Genomic DNA, 20794 nt, shown 5'->3' on the forward strand with positions numbered 1-20794 from the left:
GGACCCTGAAATCATGATCTGAGCCGAAGGCAGCGGCTTAACCCACTGAGCCACCCAGGCACCCTAGTTTTGCATTTTTAAAATAGTATATATACGTGTGCATGTACACATGCTTAAATAATACAGTTTTTGAACTTCATATGAATGAAATCATTATGTTATTTAGTGTGTGTGTGTGTGTGTGTGTGAGAGAGAGAGAGAGAGAGAGAGAGAAATAAGAGAGAGCAGAGGAAAAGGAAGAGAGAAAATCTCAAGCAGACTCCCTGTTGAGCATAGAGCTAGATGTGGGGCCCGAGATCATGACCTGAGCCAAAATTAAGAGCCACCCAAGTGCCCCAGTAATTTGCTTTTTTTTTTTTTATAAACATATATTTTTATCCCCAGGGGTACAGGTCTGTGAATCACCAGGTTTACACACTTCACAGCACTCACCAAAGCACATACCCTCCCCAATGTCCATAATCCCACCCCCTTCTCCCAAACCCCCTCCCCCCCAGCAACCCTCAGTTTGTTTTGTGAGATTAAGAGTCACTTATGGTTTGTCTCCCTCCCAATCCCATCTTGTTTCATTGATTCTTCCCCTACCCACTTAAGCCCCCATGTTGCATCACCACTTCCTCCTATCAGGGAGATCATATGATAGTTGTCTTTCTCTGCTTGACTTATTTCGCTAAGCATGATACGCTCTAGTTCCATCCATGTTGTCGCAAATGGCAAGATTTCATTTCTTTTGATGGCTGCATAGTATTCCATTGTGTATATATACCACATCTTCTTGATCCATTCATCTGTTTTTGGACATCTAGGTTCTTTCCATAGTTTGGCTATTGTGGACATTGCTGCTATAAACATTCGGGTGCATGTGCCCCTTTGGATCACTACGTTTGTATCTTTAGGGTAAATACCCAATAGTGCAATTGCTGGATCACAGACACATAGATCAATGGAACAGAATAGAGAGCCCAGAAATAGACCCTCAACTCTACAGTCAACTAATCTTCGACAAAGCAGGAAAGAATGTCCAATGGAAAAAAGACAGCCTCTTCAATAAATGGTGCTGGGAAAATTGGACAGCCACATGCAGAAAAATGAAATTGGACCATTTCCTTACACCACACACGAAAATAGACTCAAAATGGATGAAGGACCTCAATGTGAGAAAGGAATCCATCAAAATCCTTGAGGAGAACACAGGCAGCAACCTCTTCGACCTCTGCCGCAGCAACATCTTCCTAGGAACAACGCCAAAGGCAAGGGAAGCAAGGGCAAAAATGAACTATTGGGATTTCATCAAGATCAAAAGCTTTTGCACAGCAAAGGAAACAGTTAACAAAATCAAAAGACAACTGACAGAATGGGGGAAGATATTTGCAAACGACATATCAGATAAAGGACTAGTGTCCAGAATCTATAAAGAACTTAGCAAACTCAACACCCAAAGAACAAATAATCCAATCAAGAAATGGGCAGAGGACATGAACAGACATTTCTGCAAAGAAGACCTCCAGATGGCCAACAGACACATGAAAAAGTGCTCCAAATCACTCGGCATCAGGGAAATACAAATCAAAACCACAATGAGATATCACCTCACACCAGTCAGAATGGCTAAAATCAACAAGTCAGGAAATGACAGATGCTGGCGAGGATGCGGAAAAAGGGGAACCCTCCTACACTGTTGGTGGGAATGCAAGCTGGTGCAGCCACTCTGGAAAACAGCATGGAGGTTCCTCAAAATGTTGAAAAAAGTAATTTGCTTTTTAAACTCCGCATCTATAGATTTATGTTCATCCTTGTTGATGCAAGTGTTACTAATTTATTCATTTACACTATAGTATTTGTTTTTGTGTGTGGGGGGGGGGGTTTCAGTTTTTAAAATAGTAGTAAAAAACAACATAAAGTTTGCTGCTTAACCATTTTTGATGTATACAATTCCATGTCATTAAGTACATTTACAATATTATACAACTGCCACTATATCCAAAATGTTTTCATCCCACATCTAGAAACTCTATCTGTTAAACTGTAACTCTTCATTTTCTTCTCTCCCAGGCCCAGGCAAATCCTACTTAATTACTTCCTTTACAAATTTGTCTGTTCTGGGTATCTCATAAAAAATGGAATCATAGGCGCACCTGGGTGGCTCAGTTGGTTAAGTGTCCACCTTTGGCTCAGGATCCTGGAGTCCTGGGATCGAGCCCCACATCACGCTTTTGCTCAGGTTGGGGGCTGGTCTGCTTCTCCTTCTGCCTCTGCCTCTGCCTCTGCTCGAGCTCTCTGAGTCTCTCTTTCAAATAAATAAAATTTTTTAAAAAATCGTATTTGTCCTTTTGCATCTTCCTTATTTAATTTACCATGTTTTCAAGGTTTACCTACGTTATAATATGTATCACAATTTCATTCCTTTTTATGGCTGAATATTCCATTGTATGTATATACTACTTTGTTCATCCATTCATCCATTGATGGATGTTTGGGTTGTTTCCACCTTATAGCTATTGTGAATAATGCTGCTATGAACATAGATGTGCAACTCTCTATTTGAGTTTTTGCCTTCACTTCTTTTGGTGATATACTCAGGAGTGGAATTGCTGCATTATATGGTAATTTTATGTTTATAAACTTTTTGAGGAACTACCAAGTTTTCTACAGTGACTGTACCACTTTACATCCCTGCCAGCAATGTACAAAGATAACAATTTCTCTACAGGCTTGCCAACACCTATTTTCTGAGGTTTAGTGTTTGTTGGTTTGTTTTATAGTACCCATCCTAATGGATGTGAGGTGGTATCTCATTGTAGTTCTGATTTGCATTTTCCTAATGATTAGTGAAGTTATGCATCTTTTCATGTGATTATTCTTCCTTTGTGTATCTTTGGAGAAATGTCTATTCCAGTTCTTTGCCCATTTTTGAATTGGTTTATTTTTGAGTTGTAGGAGTTCTTTATATTGTCTGGATATTAATCTCTTATAAATGAATTATAAACATTTTCTCTTATTTGTGAATTATCTTTTCACTTTCTTGATGGTATCCTTCGATGCACAGAAGTTTTTAAATGTAGATGAAATTCAGTTCCTCTATATTTTTCTTTTGTTACCTACGCTTTTGAAGTCATATCTAAGAAATCATTGTTAGATCCAATATTGGAAGATTTTGCCCTCTGTTTTCATCTAATAGTTTTATAGTTTTAGGTGTTACGTTTAGGTCTTTGGTAATTTTGAGTTAACTTGTAAATTGTGTAAACAAGTCCTAACTTCATCTTTTTTTTTTTTTTTTAAAGATTTTCTTTATTTGACAGACAGAGGTCACAAGTAGGCAGAGAGGCAGGCAGAGAGAGAGGAAGGGAAGCAGGCTCCCCGCTGAGCAGAGAGCGGATGTGGGGCTCCATCCCAGGACCCTGGGATCATGACCTGGGCCGAAGGCAGAGGCTTTAACCCACTGAGCCACCCAGGTGCCCCCTAACTTCATCTTTTTGTATGTGAATATCCAGTTTTCCCAACATCGTTTGTTGAGAAGACTGTCCATTCCCCCTTTGAATGGTCTTAGTATTCTGATTGAAAATTAATTGACAGTAGTCTTAGTATCCTGACTGAAAATTAAAAAAATAAAATAAAATCAATGCAAGGGTTTATTTTTGAACTCTCTTTTCTATTTCATTAGTTTATATATCTGTCCTTAGGCCAGTATCACACCATCTGATTGCTGTTCCTTTGTATTAAGTTTTGAAATTAGGAAATGTGAGTCCTCAAATGTTCTTTTTTTGGTTTGGCTATCCATCTCCTTCTGATTCCATTTGGATTTTAAGATGGGTTTTTCTATTTCTGGAAAAAAGGATTTTGGTAGGTATTGCACTGAATATAAATTATTTGGGGGGTAGTATTGTTATGTTAACAATATTAAGTCCTAAATGGTTGATATCCAGGATCTGTAATGAACTCCTCAAACTCAACACACACGAAACAGGCAAACATATCAAAAAATGGGCAGAAGATAGGAACAGACACTTCTCCAATGAAGACATACAAATGGCTATCAGACACATGAAAAACGTTCATCATCACTAGCCCTTAGGGAGATTCAAATTAAAACCACATTGAGATATCTTCTTACACCAGTTAGAATAGCCAAAATTAACAAAACAAGAAACAACATGTGTTGGAGAGGATGTGGAGAAAGGGGAACCCTCTTCCACTGTTGGTGGGAATGCAAGTTGGTGCAGCCTCTTTGAAGAACAGTGTGGAGATTCCTCAAGAAATTAAAAATAGAACTTCCCTTTGACCCTGCAATTGCACAGCTGGGTATTTACCCCAAAGATACAGATGTAGTGAAAAGAAGGGCCATCTGTACCCCAATGTTTATAGCAGCAATGGCCACGGTTGCCAAACTATGGAAAGAACCAAGATGCCCTTCAATGGACGAATGGATAAGGAAGATGTGGTCCATATACACGATGGAGTATTATGCCTCCATCAGAAAGGATGAATACCCAACTTTTGTAGCAACATGGATGGGACTGGAAGAGATAATGCTGAGTGAAATAAGTCAAGCAGAGAGAGTCAATTATCATATGGTTTCACTTACTTGTGGAGCATAACAAATATCATGGAGGACAAGGGGTGTTAGAGAGGAGAAGGGAGTTGGGGTAAATTGGAAGGGGTGGTGAATCATGAGAGACTATGGACTCTGAAAAACAATCTGAGGGGTTTGAAGTGGCGGGGGAGTGGGTGATTGGGGTACCAGGTGGTGGGTATTATAGAGGGCACGGATTGCATGGAGCACTGGGTCTGGTGAAAAAATAATGAATACTGTTTTTCTGAAAATAAATAAATTAAAAAAAAAACAATATTAAGTTCTCCAATCCATGAACATGGCATATTTTTTCATTTATTTATGTTTCTTTAGTTTCTTTCAGCAGTGTTCTGTAGTTTTCGGTATACAAGTTTTTCACCCTTTGGTTAAATTTATCCCTAAGTGTTTTTATTATTTTTGATGCTGTTATGTATGTGCTGCAGAAGTGAGCACTCTTTTTGATACTATTATGAATGGAATTATTTTCTTCATTTCCTTTTATGGTTGTTTACTGTTAGCGTGTAGAAATGAAACCAACTTTTCATGTTGGTTTTATATCATGCAATTTTGCTCATTTCATTTATTAGCTGTAACAGGGCTTTTTTGAAGGGGGGAGTTGATGTGTATTCTTTGGAGTTTTCTAGGTATAAGACCATGTAATCTGTGAACAAAGATAGTTTTATCTTTTTTTCCATTTTGAATACCTTTTCTTTCTTTTTCTCGACTAATTGTTCTGTTTAATTGAAGTAGCAAAGATGGGCATCCTTATTTTGTTTCTGATTTAGGGGGAAAGGTTCGAGTTGTTCACCATTGAGTGTGATGTTTGGTGTGAGCTCTTCATAAAAGACCTTTAATATGTTTAGGAAATTTTCTTCCTTTCCTAGTTTGAGTGTTTTTATCATGAAAGGGTGTTAAATTTTGTCAAATGCTTTTCTACCTCAGTTGAGAAGATCATGGGCCTTTTTTTTTCCCCTCCATTCTATTATTGTAGTGAATTATATTGATTGATTTTTTTAAAAAAATTTTTTATTTTTTATAAACATATATTTTTATCCCCAGGGGTACAGGTCTGTGAATTGCCAGGTTTACACACTTCACAGCACTCCCCAAAGCACATACCCTCCCCAATGTCCATAACCCCACCCCCCTTCTCCCAACCCCTCTCCCCCCAGCAACCCTCAGTTTGTTTTGTGAGATTAAGAGTCACTATTGATTGGTTTTTATGTGTTAAACAACCCTTGTGTTCCAGGGGTAAATCCCAATTAGTCATGATATATAATACTTGTATTTTATTTTATTTTTATTATTTTTTTTTTAAAGATTTTTTCTTTATTTATCTGACAGAGATCACAAGTAGGCAGAGAGGCAGGCCGAGAGAGAGGAGGAAGCAGGCTCCCTGCAGCGCAGAGAGCCCGATGTGGGGCTCGATCCCAGGACCCTGGGATCATGACCTGAGCCGAAGGCAGAGGCTTAACCCACTGAGCCACCCAGGTGCCCCAATTTTATTTTATTTTTTAAAGAATTTTTTAAATTAACATATAATGTATTATTTGTTTCAGAGGTACAGGTCTGTGCTTCATCAGTCTTACACAATACACAGTGTTCACCATAACACATGCACTCCCCACTGTCCATCACCCAGCCACCCCATCTCTCCCACCCCTCTGTACTCCAGCAGCTCTCACCTTGTTTCCTGATATTAAGAATCTCTTACGGTTTGTGTCCCTCTCTGCTTTCATCTTGTTTTATTTTTTCCTTTCTTCCCTTTTCCCTCTGCCTTGTTTCTCAAATTCCACATATCAGTGACATCATTTGATAATTCTTTCTCTGATTGACTTATTTTGCTTAGAATAATACCCTCTAGTTCCATCCACATCATTGCAAATGGCAAGATTTCATTTTTGATGGCTGCATAATATTTGATTGTGTATATATGGTTTTTTTAAAGAATTTCAAAATTTCTGTTTATTTGAGAGAGAGAGAAAATGAGAGCAAAAGCAAGAGCAGGGAGAGGGAGAAACAGATTTCCTACTGAGTAAGGAGCCTGACATGGCGCTCAGTCCCAGGACCCAGGATCATGACCTGAGCTAAGGCAGACACTTAACTGATTGAGCAACCCAGACACCTATATAATACTTTTACTATGTTGCTGAATTTTATTTGCTAGTATTTCTTGAGGATTTTTGCATCAGTATTTATAAGGGATATTTGTAGCTTCGTTTGTCTGCCTTTGGTATCAAAGTAATGCTAGCTTCTAGAATGAGTTTGGAAGTGTTCTATTCAGTTTTTTTGGAGAGTGAGTAGGATTGATATTAATTCTTATATATATGAATTCTTCTTTAAATGTTTGGTGGAATTCACCAGTGAAGATAACGGAGTTACAGCTTTTTTTTGTTGGAGGTTTTTGATTATTAGTTCAGTCTCCTTACTTGTTACAGTTTTGTTTAGATTTTCTTTTTCTTCATGATTCAGTATTTATAGATTATGTGTTTCTAAACATTTATTCATTACATCCAGATTATCCAATTTGGTGGTATACAGTTGTTCATAGTATTGTCTAATAATCCTTTTATCTCTGTAAAGTTGGTAATTATATCTCTACTTTCTTTTGTGGCTTTCCTCATTCATTAAGTCTTCTTTTTTTTTTTTTCCCTTAGTCAATCTATCTGTTAATTTTGTTGATCTTCAAAAAACCAACTTTCATTTCTCTATTTTTTTCTATTCTATTTTATTTATTTTTGCTCTTTATTTTTTCTTTCCTTCTGCTAGTTTTTGGTTTAATTTGCTGTTTTTTAGTTTCTTAAGATGTACAGTTAAGATTAACTTAAGCTCTTTTTAACGTATGCATTTATAGTTACAAATATCTTTTGTAACACTGATTTGCTGTTTCATAGTTTTGGTATGTGTGTATTTTTGTTTTCATGTATCTGAAGATATTTTCTAATTTTCTTTGTGATTTCTAGTTTGATCTAGTGGTTGTTTAAGGGTATATTATTCAGTCTCCACATATGTGTGTATTTTTCTAATTTCCCTTCTGTTATTGATTTCTAGTTTCATTTCATGGTTGTCAGAAAAACCACTCAATCCATTTAAAATATATTAAGAATTGTATTGTGGCCTAATTTGTGGTATATTCTAGAGGATATTCCATGTGTACTTAAGAACATGTATTCTACTTTGTTGGGTTGAGTGTTCTCTATGTGTATCTATTAGGTCAATTTGTTTGTATATATTTTTAAAGATTGATTTATTTATTTTAGAGAGAGTGTGTGCAGTGAGGAGGGGCAGAGGGAGAGGGAGAACAAGAATCCCAAGCAGACTCCCCGCTGAGCACAGAGCCCAATGTGGGACTCATCTCTTGAGCCTGAGGTCATGACCTGAGCTGAATTCAGCTTGACTAATTGAACCACTTAGGCACCCTGATAGTGTTTTTCAAATCCTCTTTTTTATTGAACTTCTGTGTGGTTGTTTTGTTCATTATTGCAATTGGGATATTGAAGTCTCTTACTGTTACTGTAGAACTATTTATTTCTCTATTCTATTCTGTTAGTTTTTGTTTCATACATTTTGGGGCTTTGTTCTTGGGCATTTATCTGTTTATTATAATCACATCTTCATGAGTTGACAATTTTTTCAGTATATAATATCTTTGTCTTTTTTAATAGTTTTTCATTGAAAATTCATTTTTTATGGTTTTGTGTTATTATCTGCACCTTTATTTCAACTTGAAGGACTCTCTTTAACATTTCTTTTAAGGCAGGTCTAGTGGCAATGAACTCCCTCAGTTTTGCTTATTCTAGGGAAGTCTTTATCTCACCTTCATTTTTTACTGAATATCATGTTCTCAGTTGCTGGGTTTTGTTTGTTTGTTTGTTTCAGCACTTCATATATAGCATTCTACTGGCCTGCAAGATTTCTGCTGAGAAATTCACTCATTGTTTTATGGAGGTTCTTGCTTTGCTTTCAAAATTCTCTTTGTCTCTGACTTTTGATACATTTATTTATAATGTGGTTCAGTGTGACCCTCTTAGATTTCATGCTATTTGGTGTCTTTTGGCTTCTTGAAGCTAAATGTCTGTTCTCCACCTCCACCCCTGATTTGGTAAGGTTTTTGGCTAGTCTTCATTTATTTTTAAAAATATTTTTAAAGCTCTTATTTATTTGACAGAGAGAAAGAGAAAGTACAAGTAGGGAGAGCAGCATGTAGCCTGACATGGGGCTCCATCCCAGGACACTGGGATCATGACCTGAGCCGAAAACAGATTCTTGGCTATTCTTTAAATAAACTTTGTGCCCCCTTCTCACTTTTTTCTCCCACTGGGAGCCCCATATGTATATACTTGTCTGCTTGATGATGTCCTATAAATACCCTAGGCTTTATTCATTCTTTTTCTTTTTTACTTCTCTGGATAATTTTTAATGGCCTGTCTTCAAGTTTGTGGATTCTTTATTTGAGTTAAATCTGCCATTGAATCTCTTCAGTAAATTTTTCAGTTCAGTTGTTATTTTCTTTAGCTCCAAAATTTCTCTTTGATTCTCTCTTATATTTTCTGTCTCTTTTATAAATTCTCATTTTGCTTATGTATCATTTTCCTGAGCTTGTTGAATTCTTTATGATGGTTATTCTAAATTATTTGTCAGGTAATTTATATACCCCCATTTCTTTATAGTTGATTCCTGGAGTTTATTTCATTCCTTTTTATGTACTCATATTGAAAAAAACCAAAACAAAACAGTCTTTAATAGACTGGCTTTGGAGCTACGGATTCTGGGGACCACCAAAACCTTTCCTGTGGATGTGTCTTCTAGACTCCTATGTATAAATTCTGAATTAGAGGCATTTTCCTTTTTTTTTTTTTTAAGAGCTTATAAATCACTTGCTCCCTCTGGTTTTTGTCTGTGGTACTACAGGTTCTCTGGAGTGCTATAAGGCATCTAGCTGTCTTTTGTTTTCCTGCAGCTCCCAGGCTTTTAGAGTTTGTCAGGTCACATCAACTCTTTGAGTCAGGCGGGACAGGAACCAGTGCCAAGCTGGAATGTTATACAACCTAGTCCACTCTTCTCTTCTACCCAGCCAGGGTAGAGACCACCAAGCTACAATACTACTCCTCCTCTGGAGTGGCACCAAGCTACCTACCTCTCTCTTTTGTTCTCAGTGGCCCCCTGGCATTTGGGGATGCTGGGTCTTGTCAGTGCTCTGAGACCAGTGACACAGAAACCACCAGTCCTTCAGGCAGCTTCCTGAAAAAGCACAACATTGGATACATAGTCCAACAGTTTCCTTTCCCTGGAGAAATTGGGAATTGGGATTTTTCTACCCTTAATTAAAACCTGAGCCAGGGGGCGAGACTATGGGGAGGGAATGCATTCTAGTCTAAACTTTAGCCTTTGTGTTCAGTAGCCCCCATCTCAGCACCCTTTCCTGTCAGTACTTAGATTTAGGAAGGACAGAAAACAGTCCTCTGGTTAGTCTGTACATAGTCCCTCGATAGTCTGTACATTGGATGTATATTTCAGTCTTCTCTCCTTAAGGGAAAAGCCAGGAGTTGGAAGTTTTCCCTGAGTCACACCATGCTGAGCTGGGGAGAGGGACTAAGGCAAATGGTGCCACGAATTTTCCTACCTTCTATGTAGCTGGTTTCATACTCATCGAGGGGCGGGAGCCTCTTAACTGTTTTCCAGATTTCTCACAAAAGTAATTGTTCCATGTATCGTTGAATCACTATTTCCATGAGGGCAAGGAGGGTTTGTTGATGCATACTTACTGATTTTTAAAGTGGAGATGTGAGTGGATCATGTGGTAAAATTGGTATTTTGAAAATACTCTCTGGATAAAATTTAAAGATGTAAGAGTGATAAGAAACAGGAAATCAGTTAGGAGATTATTGGAGTAGTTTTTCAGGAGATTTTAATAGCTTGGACTGGGGTGTTGGCTTTGGATATGGAGAGATAGTTAGAAGACAAAAATTAAGAGGACTGGTAATAGATTGTACCTGGGCATTGAGGTGGGGAGAGGGAATTGTTAAGGATGACTTAGTGTTCTAGCAAAGGCAACTCAAGGGAATGGCGATATCCTTTATTGAAATAACAAACACTAAAATGTTATAAATTTGGTCTCTTATGAGACATTTCAGATGCCTTTGAGATATCTAACTGGTGAATTTGACTGTGCTTAAAAATATAGCACATAAAGGAGCAAACTGGGTTGTAGATACAAATTTCGGAGTTTCAGGCCATATTTATTCTGCATCTTTAGGAATGTAATGTTCTCTCATTAGAATGTAAGTGCCATGAAGGCAGGTATCTTTTCTATGATGTTCTCTGCTTTATCCTTAGATTTTTTTCTTTCATGTTTCTGGCACATTGTATGGGCTAAATCTGTTTATTGTTATTTGTTTTATTATCTCCACCCTTCATCCCCACGCCTTGGTATTACTAAAAACATTCAAAAGAAATATATTCTGCTCCATTTTCACAATCATTATGTAATATTTCATACTTACATAAGAGTGCATATAATATAGATGTGAGTTATAAAGTATATTTATAAATTAATAAAATGCAAACATCAAAACTGCCACCTAAGAACTAAATATTACTGAGTTTAAAGCTATGTGGATGCCCCTTCTCAATCCCATCTCTTTGCCTACCCCCATAGTGTTAGTCAATGTCCTCAAGTTTGTAATTGCCATTCATTTTTTTAAAAAATGGCCTTACCACATACATACATATTCCCTAATACATATATATTCCTAAACACTGTTATTTAATTTTGCTTTTTTTTTTTAATGGCATGGTATTAGATATAATTTTCTGCCATTTGGTTTTTTCACTAATCCATTTATTTTTATTGCTTATCATAATCCATTGTATGACTATGAAATAGTTTATATATTACCTTTAGTAAATATTTTTGTTGTTTCTAGTCTTTTTATGTTCTGCTTTTTAAATAATGCTGTTGTTGACATTTCTGTAGAAATTGATATCTGATTTAAAATTTATACAGAAAAGACCTACCAAATTGTTTTTAAATAATTTTTTTCCATTTTGTTTCCCTCTTGAACCTGGAAATTGTTCCCCCAAAATTAGAAAATATTTTTCCTCTTTCTGTGTAAATCTTTTTTTGTTCTGAAGGCCTTCTGTTACTATTCATTTCCAGTGAATATATATGATTCCAAGTTTAAAAAATTCATTGATATGTTCTTTACATATATTATTACATATTTGAAAAGAATCACTATTTTCCATTCAGCACCAAATTCCCCACATATTTGAGCAAGGTTGATGATTCTTTGTTTTTGAGAGAGAGCAAGCAGTGAAGGGGCAAATGGAGTGGGAAAGAGAAAATGTTGAACTTCATTCCACGGCCATAAGATCATGAACCGAGCTGAAATCAAGAGTCACACACTTAACTGACCAAGCCACCCAGGCGCCCGTAGAGCAAGGTTGATGATTCTTATAAACTTCAGTCTTCTTTATCCTTACCAATTTTGTCCAGCTCATCTATAAATAGCTAAGAGGGGTACATCGAAATCCTCAGTACTATTTAGCGAATTCGTCAGTTTATCTTTATATTTCTTGTCAACTTTTCTTTTGTATATTTTGAAGCTATGTTTTAAGTGCATGAAGATTCATGACTGTTACCTCTTTTTAGTGGATGTACTTTTTAAGTATATAGAATATATATCTGTTCTAAAACTTTTTGCTTTGAAGTCTATTTTTTATGACTGTGATACACCTGATTGCTTTTGGTATATGCCTTGCATTTCTTTTCCTATAAATTCATTTTTAAGATTTCTATGTGGTTTAATTTTAAGTGTCTATTGAACAACAACATATAGATGATTATTTCTTTTTCTCTCTCTACCTCTTCCCTCCCTACCTACCTCTTTTCCTTTTTTTCCCCAAACAATCTGAGTGTCCAGTTTTAATAAACAAGTTAAATTCATTTGTGTTTGCTTTAAGTCTGGGCATACTTGGACTTATTATTTTGTGCTTTCTTTACCTCTTTTCTCCTTTTGTTTGTCTTATTCAATTAATATGGGTTTTTGTCCTTTCTTCCCATAGTGCTTTAGAAGTTCTGCGTGCCATTTATGTTGTTTTTTCCCAATATAACATCTTTATTGCAATATAATTTACATATAGCTCACTCATTTAAAGTGTAAATTCATGGTTTTTATTTGATTCACAAAGTTCTGCAACTATATTTGAACATTTTCATCACTCCATACCTCTTAGTAATCACTCCCCGTATTCCCCCTAACTTTCCCCCTTCATAGCCCTAGGCAACTTCTAATTTACTTTATGTCCCTATGCATTAGCCTTATCTGGAACTTACATATAAATGGAATTATACAATGTGTGGTCTTTTGTGTCTGACATCTTTTACTTAGTTTAGTTATCCCTTGAAAAGTGCTCTAATCCCCTATGCAGTCAAAAATCTGTGTGTGTAAATTTTGGCTCCCCCAAAACTTAACTACTAATCACCTACTATTGATGAGAAACCTTACTGATAACATAAACAGTTGATTAACACATATTTTGTATGTTGCATATATTATATATTGCATTCTTAACAATAAGTTAGAGAAAATCATAAAGAGGAGAAAATACATACATGGTGCTGTACTATATTGAAAAAAAATCTGTTTATAAGTGGACCCATACAGTTAAAACCTTTGTTGCTCAAGGGTCAACTGTATATTGTTTTTGAGGTTCATCCATGTTATAGCATGTATCAGTACTTGATTTTTATGATCAGATACTCCACTGCATAAATATACCATGTTTTATTTATCCATCAATCAATTGAAAGATATTTGGGTTGTTTCTACTTAGGGATATTATGAATAATGCTACTATGAACATTTATGTACAAGTTTTTGTGTAGCTTTGTTTTCATTTCTCTTGGGTATTATGAATGTAATTGCTGGATCATATGGTAGCTCTATATTTAACATTTTGAAGAACTATCTGACTTCTTCCCAAAGAACCTGCACCATTTTATATTTTCACTGCACTGTATGAGAGTTCCAGTTCTCTGTATTCTTACCATAAAAATAGATAAAACTGAAAAGCAAATTTTTTTTTCCTTTTTCTCTTTTTCTAAATTCTGACCAGGAGCTCTCTTAGTTATGATCAAATTATTTGTCTCTTACCTGCCTCAGCTTTACTTGAATTGCCTAAAATATATCTCTGAACTTGGCTTGAAATGGTATGGCAGGGGCACCTGGGTGGCTCAGTTGGTTAAGCAAGCAACTCTTGATTTCAGCTCAGGCCTTGCTCTCAGTCATGACTTCAAGCCCTGTGTTGGGCTCCACATTGGCATGGAGCCAATAAATACATACATATATACTGGGCGTGGAGCCTACTTATAAATGAATGAATGGTATGGTATGGAAATTTGGAAAGGCTGATAGGTGTCAAAGTGCATAAAATTTTTCTGGAAAAATAGTCTTAGCTATGATTGGATAATTAATTCTTCCTTTTCAATTAAAGCAAATTTAAATGGTTTCTATTTAGGGAAAAATTTTTGTCCTCGTTTTAAAATTTGCATTAACAATGAAGTTTTTCAGCTCTAATGCAAACCTAAAAAAAATATAGCCTGTCTATTAGTGTCCCACCTTTTTCCTTTTTGTCCTCTCCTTATTCTCTGAATTACAATCTTATGTATAAATCTTATATACTAGCAATTCAGTTTTATTTTTTTAAAGATTTTACTTATTTATTTGTCAGAGAGAGAGTGCACAAGCAGGGAAGCAGCAGGCAGAGGGAGAAGCAGGCTCCCTGCTGAGCAAGGAGGCCTTTGCAGGACTCTCCCAAGACCCTAGGATCATGACCTGAATGAAGACAGATGCTTAACCAACTGAGCCACACAAGCATCCCAACAATTCAGTTTTAAAAATTTAATAGAATTAAAGAGTTTTAGAGCTAGAAGTTCCTTCAGCTATATCACCGAACTTTAAAGCTTTATTTTGCAGATAATTTTTAAAGACCTATTAATATATGACCGTTTGTTTTATATGTGCCATAAAATTGCCTGAACTGATTGATATAATGCATATTCTACTTTTTAATTGTAATATTCATGATTTATTTATAAATCCTTGGCTGCTTTCATTGTCTATAAGTTTTTGAAGTTCTTAGAATCTAAAAAGTCAGTAGATTGTTTTTTCTTTGTTCATTATAACAAATTTTGAAATTTTGGATGTATCATCCCTGCTTTGAAATTTTTTTAAACTTGTGTTAGACGTTTTCTAAATCATATGCAACTCTTTGATATTCTGAATTCTTTTTTATGTAATGGGAATGTCTTTGGGGGTAAGTTTATATTGAACCAATTTCTTTGTTCTTTCTGAAACTTGCCTTCTTAAATAGATTTTATGGAATATATTTTGGAATGACCAACTTAGTGATCTTCAAGTAAAGTGAGAGGTATCCATCCAGATTTTATTTTTTATTTTTTTATTATTTTTTTTAAATATTTTATTTATTTATTTGACAGTGAGAGATCACAAATAGGCAGAGAGGCGGGCAAAGAGAGAGAGGAAGGGAAGCAGGCTACCTGCTGAGCAGAAAGCCCGATGTGGGGCTTGATCCCAGGACCCTGAGATCATGACCTGAACCGAAGGCAGCGGCTTAACCCACCAAGCCACCCAGGCGCCCCTCCATCCAGATTTTAAATGTTAAAAATATATTGTACTGGCAGTTATTATTTCAAGATCAAGGAATCAAAGATGAAAGGCTGTTTTCAGATGACAGAAAACAGTATATCATTGGATTAAGTTGCATTAAGTATCAACAATTATGCAAATTCATGTCACATGTTACTGGTTTTATATCCTTAGGATGTTTATATCTTCTTCTAAACTGCCTATTCAGTAGAGAAATTTAAAGAGATTAATATATTATTCTGAACATTATCAAATTTATAATAAGTCTTATCTTTGCATTGAAGTCTCAGTTTGACTCTCCCGCATACACTGTAGCCCTGAATACTGTTACAAGGTTTTCATACTTCCTAGCACTGATGAGAGACTAATTCAAAAACAGTGCATATTCAAAAAGCAAATTTTAATGGTCAACCCTTGAGTCACTCAAAGTAAGATAGACTTTTAGATTTAATGACTGCCCTACTTTTTTCTTTTTTAACCTAATGACATGGTGTTACAGAGAATTTTTCTTCTTATTAATCAGGGTACCTTGACCACCGTATAATACACAATGAGGTTTTTTACCAGTTAGTGATTTTCTTAGTCTGTTCCAGTTGCTATAATAAATTACCACAGACTGTAGTTTATAAACAACAAAAATTTATTTCTCACAGTGCTAGAGCCTGGGAGACCCAAGATCAGGTTGGATGACAGCCCTCTTCCTGTTTGGTAGGCAGGGTCTTCTGGCTGTGTCTCATATGGTGGGGATCCCTTTTATAAGAGCACTCATTTCATTCATGAGAGCTCCATGCTCATGACCTAATCACCTTCCAAAGGGCCTATTCATAATACTATCATCTTTGGGGATTGGGGAGTTCAACGTATGTGTTTTGAGGGAACATAAACATTTATACCATAGTAGTGATAAAAATTTTTATCTTATGATCTTGCTAAATTTAATTCTGAAAATAGATAAGGGTGATGGGGTGCCTGGGTTGTTCCGTCGTTTAAATGTGGGACTCTTGATTTCTCCTCAGGTCACCATCTTAGGGTCCTGGGATCAGCCCCTGTCAGGCTCTGAGCTCAGCAGGGAGTCTGCTTCTCTCCTTCTCCTTCTCTCTCTGCCTTTTGCCTGCCCATGTGCATGTTTTCTCTCTCTCTCTCTCAAATAAATAAAATCTTTATAAAAAAACAAAATCGATAAGGGTGAAATTCTGAGGAAGTAAACCATCTTATAAAATTTAGTTTCTGTTTTCTAGAAAATTTGTGGTAATTCCCTGTTGCTTTCCTACTTTATAATAATTGGTCTATACTGCATGGAACTCTGCATAGAACAAGTGGGTAAAACAGATCAGTTTAAATCATAATAATTTTTAGTACTGGCTTTTGTCTTTTTATTTCAGCTCTTATGTTTATTGTTAACTTCTACTTCCTTTGCATTTACCATTTGATTTTCTTGCTTCTTAAAAAGAATGCTTCAATGTAGTGTGTGTGTGTGTGTGTGTGTGTGTGTGTGTGTGTGTGTGTGTGTATATATATATATACATACATACAATGGAATACTATGCAGCCATCAAAAGAAATGAAATCTTGCCATTTGCAATGATGTGGATGGAACTAGAGGGTATTATCCTTAGTGAAATAAATCAATTGGAGAAAGACAACTGTCATATGATCTCCCTGATATGAGGAAGTGGAGATGCAATGTGGGGGGTTTGGGGGGTAGGAAAAGAATAAATGAAACAAGATGATATCGGGAGGGAGACAAACCATAAGATACTCTTAATCTTGCAGAATAAACTGAGGGTTGCTATCGGGAGGGGGCTCGGGAGAGGGTGGTGGGGTATGAACACTGGGGGGCGGGTGTGCTGTGGTGAGTGCTGTCAAGTGTGTAAATCTGGCGATTCACAGACCTGTACCCCTGGGGCTAAAAATACATTATATGTTTATAAAAAAAATAAATAAAAATAAAAAAAGAATGTTTCATTTAATTTCATGTTTTTAAAACAAATACATCTTAAACTATAAGTATATATCTAACTATTGCCTTTACTGAATCCCATATTTTGAATTGTGGGTGCTTTACTTATCATTAATATCTGAAGGTTTCCGGAATTCTCTGTTTTTTCTCTTTTAACTATATGGTGTTTGTCTTTTCTAGCTTTTTTTTTTTAAATATTTTATTTATTTATTTGACAGAGATCACAAGTAGGCAGAGGCAGGCGAGAGAGAGAGAGAGAGAGGAGGAAACAGGCTCCCCACAGAGCAGAGAGACGGATGCGGGGCTCCATCCCAGGACCTCAGGATCATGACCTGAGCTGAAGGCAGAGGCTTTAACCCACTGAGCCACCCAGGCGCCCCTGTTTTTTCTAGCTTTATTGAGATTAGTGGACATATAATCCATGTGTTCTTTAAGAACACATGTTCAGTTTGTTTACTGGGTTTTTTTTTTTTTTTTACCCCGCTAACTCTATATTGTTTTTTAATCTAAAGTTACATTGTTACTAGACTCTGTGGTTAATCTGATATTCTTTGAAATTTATTGGAAATTGTTTTATATTATAGCACATGGTTATCTTTATAAATGTGCTCTTGTGCTTGTATATTTTCTACTTGTTAGCAACCTGAGTCTGTTTATATATTTATTGGATTCTGTTTAATCGGTGATGATCAAATTTTTTTTTTTTTTTTTAAAGATTTTATTTATTTGTCAGAGAGAGAGAGGGAGAGAGCAAGCACAGGCAGACAGAATGGCAGCAGAGGCAGAGGGAGAAGCAGGCTCCCTGCTGAGCAAGGAGCCCGATGCGGGACTTGATCCCAGGACGCTGGGATCATGACCTGAGCCAAAGGCAGCTGCTTAACCAACTGAGCCACCCAGGCGTCCCGATGATCAAATTTTTAAATGGCTTAACTACCTATGGACTAGGTAAAATAATCTTAAAGAATCTTCACTAAAGAATCTTTAGTTGAAGTTCCTAGGTGGTCAGTCTGTTAGGTGTCTGACTTTTGATCTCAGCTCAGGTCTTGATCTCAGGGTTGTGAGTTCAAGCCCTGCATTGGGTTCCTCTCTGGGCATGGAGCCTCCTTCAAAAAAAAAAAAAAAAAAGTAAGGAAGCTTTAGGTGGGGATATTAAGGAATTTCACTTTGGGTTTAAAGAGATAACTTAAGGGACGCCTGGGTGGCTCAGTTGGTTAAGCAGCTGCCTTCGGCTCGGGTCATGATCCCAGCCTCCTGGGATCGAGTCCCACATGGGGCTCCTTGCTCAGCAGGGAGCCTGCTTCTCCCTCTGCCTCTGCCTGCCATTCTGTCTGCCTGTGCTCACTCTCTCTGTAAAATAAATAAATAAAATCTTTAAAAAAAAATAGAGATAACTTAAAATTTATCAACTTTGACAGAAGTCATTTTTTTCTGCTTTTGAAATCCCAAGATAGCAATCATAGAAGTAGTAGTAGCAAAAGCAGCAACAGCAGCAGTAATTTAGTAGTAATAGAAATGGTGGCAGTTAACTTTTACGGAGCTCTTACTATCTGCCAGGCATCATCATTCAGAGCTATCTAAATTAGTTAATGAATTTAGCCCAATAACGACTCTATGACATATTCTTGTTTTTCTCATTTTATAGATGAGAAAAGTAAAATGAAGAAAGGTTAATTTGCTTACCATAGTCACATTGTTGTCACATTCTCTTTCAACAAACCAAGGTAAGTTTGTTCATTTGGACACAAAACAAGTTCATTTTTTTCTTTCTCCTTTTCAGTTATTAGAAAAGTTAAAAGAACGTTGGCTCTACACTGGTTTATGGCATAATCTAGAGTTGGTGAAGACAGTCATTGTAGAACCTCAGGGAGGAGAAAAAACTGATTTTGATGAATTACTGCAGGTGTACTATGATGCAATCAAGTGCAAAGGCGAGAAAGGTAAATGGAAATTATTTGATGGTCAATGAAACAGTATTTTTATCATAAAGTAAGAAGTTGATGCTGTCAGAATTTTGTTATCTTTTTTTTATGAATTGCACTTAATAGAAAAATTATACTTTATAATCTGGTTGAGAAGAAAATAAGGTGAAAAGATTCTGTTATTTGGAGCTGTTCTCCTATGAATATTTTCATTTGGAGATGCCAGTTCAACTTTAAGAAACAGCGTATATTTAGGTAAAGAAGACATTTAGTATAGTCTTCCTTACACTACCTAAAATGTTTTGTGAAAGAGGGTGGACAGAGAATGCATAAATATCTTCCTTACTAGCCAGATGAACCCTACACTTTGATGCAAGTAAATGTACTTTATGCTTACATTCTATTACATAAAATGAATTTGAGATTTCAAAACACAGCTGAAGGCTCCATTTCAAATTTAGCAAATGTCCATAAAAAAGTTTGACAGGAAGAGCTAATAGTAATAACTTATGAACAGTGTACCATCTTAAAGATGCTACAACATAATTGTTAATATTGTCAGCGTGATGATATTACACACAATGTTCTTTAGGTTTTAAATGTTTTCCAATATAATATTAGATTCAATGTGATATATAGTACAAACTAGAGTTCTTTAAATCATTCTGAAAACTTTACATTCTCGTGGTAAAAGTAGTGATTGCAATTTCACTATTTTAAAGATAAAACAATGCCTGATTGCTTAGTTCATCTGCAAGTTAATAATACTCTGATGTGGCTTTTCTGTGTATGTTATCTGGGAATACACAGTTTGTAGATTTATTTGGTACCAGAAATGTAATTTTGTGTCCATTTTAAAACTTTATTTCATCATGGTTTTTTATTTGATTCTTTTAAAGTTGCTATTATTACTTAATTAGATCTTTTCAAAATGACAACAAGCAGCTTTGGGGAATTTTGGGTGTGCTTTTTAAAACTTTATTTTTTGTTGCTTAAGATGGAGCCCTCTTGGTAGCAGTTTGTCGTGGTAAAGTGAGCGAGGGTCTGGATTTCTCAGATGACAATGCCCGTGCTGTCATAACAATAGGGATTCCTTTTCCAAACGTGAAAGATCTACAGGTAGGCCAGCAAACCTTAAGTTTTGTGTATCACAGAAATTGTTGATTTTAAGTTTTTATTTAAGTTCCATTTAGTTAATGTACAGTGTAATATTAGTTTTAGGTGCTGAAGTTCTTGAATATTATGTAAAGTTAATTGTATTTGTGTGTGTGTGTATCCTCAGATATTTTAATGCTCTGGTGACTCAGAATGAGTGAGAAAAGTTTAGTAGACATGGATTTATTTTATTTTTTTTAAACCTTTAGTAATTTATCATTTGATTTATTTTTAATCTTTTTTAAAAGATTTTATTTATTTGACAGAGAGAGAGACACAGTGTGAGAGGTAACACAAGTAGGGGGAGTGGGAGAGGGAGTAGCAGGCTTCCTGCTGAGCAGGGAACCTGACGTGGGGGTCAATCACAGGACCTGGGATCACGACCTGAGCTGAAGGCAGATGCTTAAGACTGAGCCACCCAGGTGCCCAGATTTATTTTATTTTTAACTTAAATTATCTTTTGCTCAATAAGAGTGATTTTCAAAGTGATCCAACCCAGGAGTATCAATCAGTATCA

General features: G+C 36.0%; 1 protein-coding gene across 1 annotated transcript in view; it reads left to right on the forward strand.

The window, feature by feature from the left end:
• BRIP1 (BRCA1 interacting helicase 1) overlaps positions 1 to 20794 on the forward strand; it is a 181080-nt gene that overhangs the window by 108726 nt on the left and 51560 nt on the right. Inside the window, 2 exon segments of the mRNA XM_059381073.1 lie at positions 18981 to 19140; positions 20120 to 20241. Of these exon segments, the coding sequence (XP_059237056.1) occupies positions 18981 to 19140; positions 20120 to 20241 (282 nt within the window).

Source organism: Mustela nigripes, chromosome 16 (genome assembly GCF_022355385.1).
Source record: "Mustela nigripes isolate SB6536 chromosome 16, MUSNIG.SB6536, whole genome shotgun sequence".
In the NCBI taxonomy this organism is placed as follows: domain Eukaryota; kingdom Metazoa; phylum Chordata; class Mammalia; order Carnivora; family Mustelidae; genus Mustela; species Mustela nigripes.